We start from the raw sequence: 2,013 nt of genomic DNA on the forward strand, positions 1-2,013 counted from the left end.
ATCCCACCAATGGCCCAATAAGCAAGTGATTCTCATGGATTCATGCTTAAGGTAGAAGTTCATTTTCACTATTGCTCTTTGTTGAGGCCTCTATTTTTTCCCATTTGATGAATAATGTTAGTAGCAATAAGCCCAAACCTTGGCAAGCTAGACCACATATCAAGCCCATCCATAAACCCTACATCACATTTTTTTCAAAAAATAAATAAATATTAGAATCTTAGACATGATAATTTTATAATAAACTAAGATGTAAGGCGTAATTGCGAATAAATAAGTTGAAATCCAAAAGATATGATATATTAAAGTAACTTAAAGTTTGTTGATCAACAACATGATAAAGTAGAGGCGGAGATGAAGCACGTGCTTATGAATTCAACTGAATTCAGTATCAACTTTTTAACTCATAGCACCATTATATACTTTTAAATTCCACAAAAAGAAAAAATCAATAAATACAAGATTTTTAACTCATAATTTTAGAATAACAATAAGTTTGGTGTAGATAATCTCAAAAAACGCAAAATCTATCAAGTTTAAATTCTGAATGCGCCTTTAAATACCAGAGTGCGCAGAAAAAAAGGCATGACATGCACTTGAATTACCTGAGCATGTAAGTTGAACTTGAAGGCAAGGAGGCCAGCTATTGGCATACCAATAAAATAGAATGTTGCCAAGTTGATGCACATAGCCAAATGTTGCCATCCACATCCCCTAGCCACCCCTATTGATCAATTCATTTACAAAATCTCTTTTAGAAACCCCATTTTAAATACAAAAAACTTAATAGACATTTTAACTTGACCTGAACTAACAACTAAACGATCCAACTTTGAGAATTCACATTTATCGACACCTCAATTCATTCCTAGTGTGTAGTCTGACGTGACACGTAAATTTTAGAGGTGTCTAGGTCTGATCATTTTGTAAGTTGGAGAGTTCAACTTACATAATGAAGACAAGTTGAGATGTCTAGCTAGATGTGCATACTCAAAGTTGTAGACTTGTAGTGTTCAGTTGTCAGCTGAAGTCAAGTTTGAGTGTCTCATGTTTATGCATATTATGATTTGACGTGATATGAAGTTTAAGAATCTAACCTGATAAAATTCCTTGAAAGAAATCGAATAGAAAGGAGATTAAGAGCAAAGGTGTCATAGTGGCAAATTTGTTTATTATTTCTGTATTATCACTGAATAGGCCAGCCCAGACATCATGACCAAAAAATAGAACCAAATCAACTATAAGAGCAACAAGAACAGATAGCTTGAGAGTAACAAACATAGCATGCTTAGCTTTGTCAATATTTCCACCTCCTAACTCATTTGCCACCCTAGTGCTGCACAATAATCGAAAAAAAACATCAGGTGTCATGCTTATGCTAACAAAGCGAATCTCGAAAAAAAACATTACCTTGCAGCTGCACTCAGACCATAAGAGATAGTGTAGGCAATGGCTTCAGTATTTACACTAAAAAAAGTCACAAACCAAAACAATTAGTGTCAACTACACTAAATTTTACCCTTTAAGAATGGTTTAAAGGAAAGATTAAGTCTAATTACCTCATTGCAATCAGAGAAGTAGTTGTTTCTGAGTTTGGCATCAAACCAGCTAATAACACAAGAAGCTCAAAAGCCCAGTACTCCAAACTGTAAACATCAAATTAGGAAATTATGGGTTAGAAACGAGAAAAAAACAAGATCAAACCAAGCCATGATCCGCCTAAATAGAATTTGTTTGATTGAAGGAAGGGGAACTAGACTCTGCTTTCTAGGACAATAACATTATATATTAGGAATCACACAAGTGTAGACTAGGAATCTCTGGTGTGAAACGCTTGCACGTAATCCAAGAAAAAGTACATGACATATAGTCCAAGGATTGACGACTTACCCATTCAGTGACTTTTGGCAATCCCGGATGACAATGAGTTTTGCTAGTGTAAATGAATGGACTTTATGCTAAACTCAACAATCGAAATCTAGCTCATGAGGTGAGGATTGGTTAATACTATAA

General features: G+C 34.6%; 1 protein-coding gene across 1 annotated transcript; it reads right to left on the reverse strand.

Moving 5' to 3' along the window:
- LOC125850720 (protein DETOXIFICATION 19-like) lies at positions 1–1,684 on the reverse strand. The gene is made up of 5 exons (XM_049530570.1): positions 1,560–1,684; positions 1,411–1,467; positions 1,098–1,336; positions 606–724; positions 1–178 (listed from the first exon to the last, which is right to left on the reverse strand). The coding sequence occupies exons 1-5, from the start codon at positions 1,598–1,600 to the stop codon at positions 47–49; spliced, it is 588 nt and encodes a 195-aa protein (XP_049386527.1). The 5' UTR covers positions 1,601–1,684; the 3' UTR covers positions 1–46.
- Positions 1,685–2,013: the final 329 nt, after the last annotated feature.

Source organism: Solanum stenotomum, unplaced genomic scaffold (genome assembly GCF_019186545.1).
Source record: "Solanum stenotomum isolate F172 unplaced genomic scaffold, ASM1918654v1 scaffold18774, whole genome shotgun sequence".
NCBI classification, from domain to species: Eukaryota; Viridiplantae; Streptophyta; class Magnoliopsida; order Solanales; family Solanaceae; genus Solanum; species Solanum stenotomum.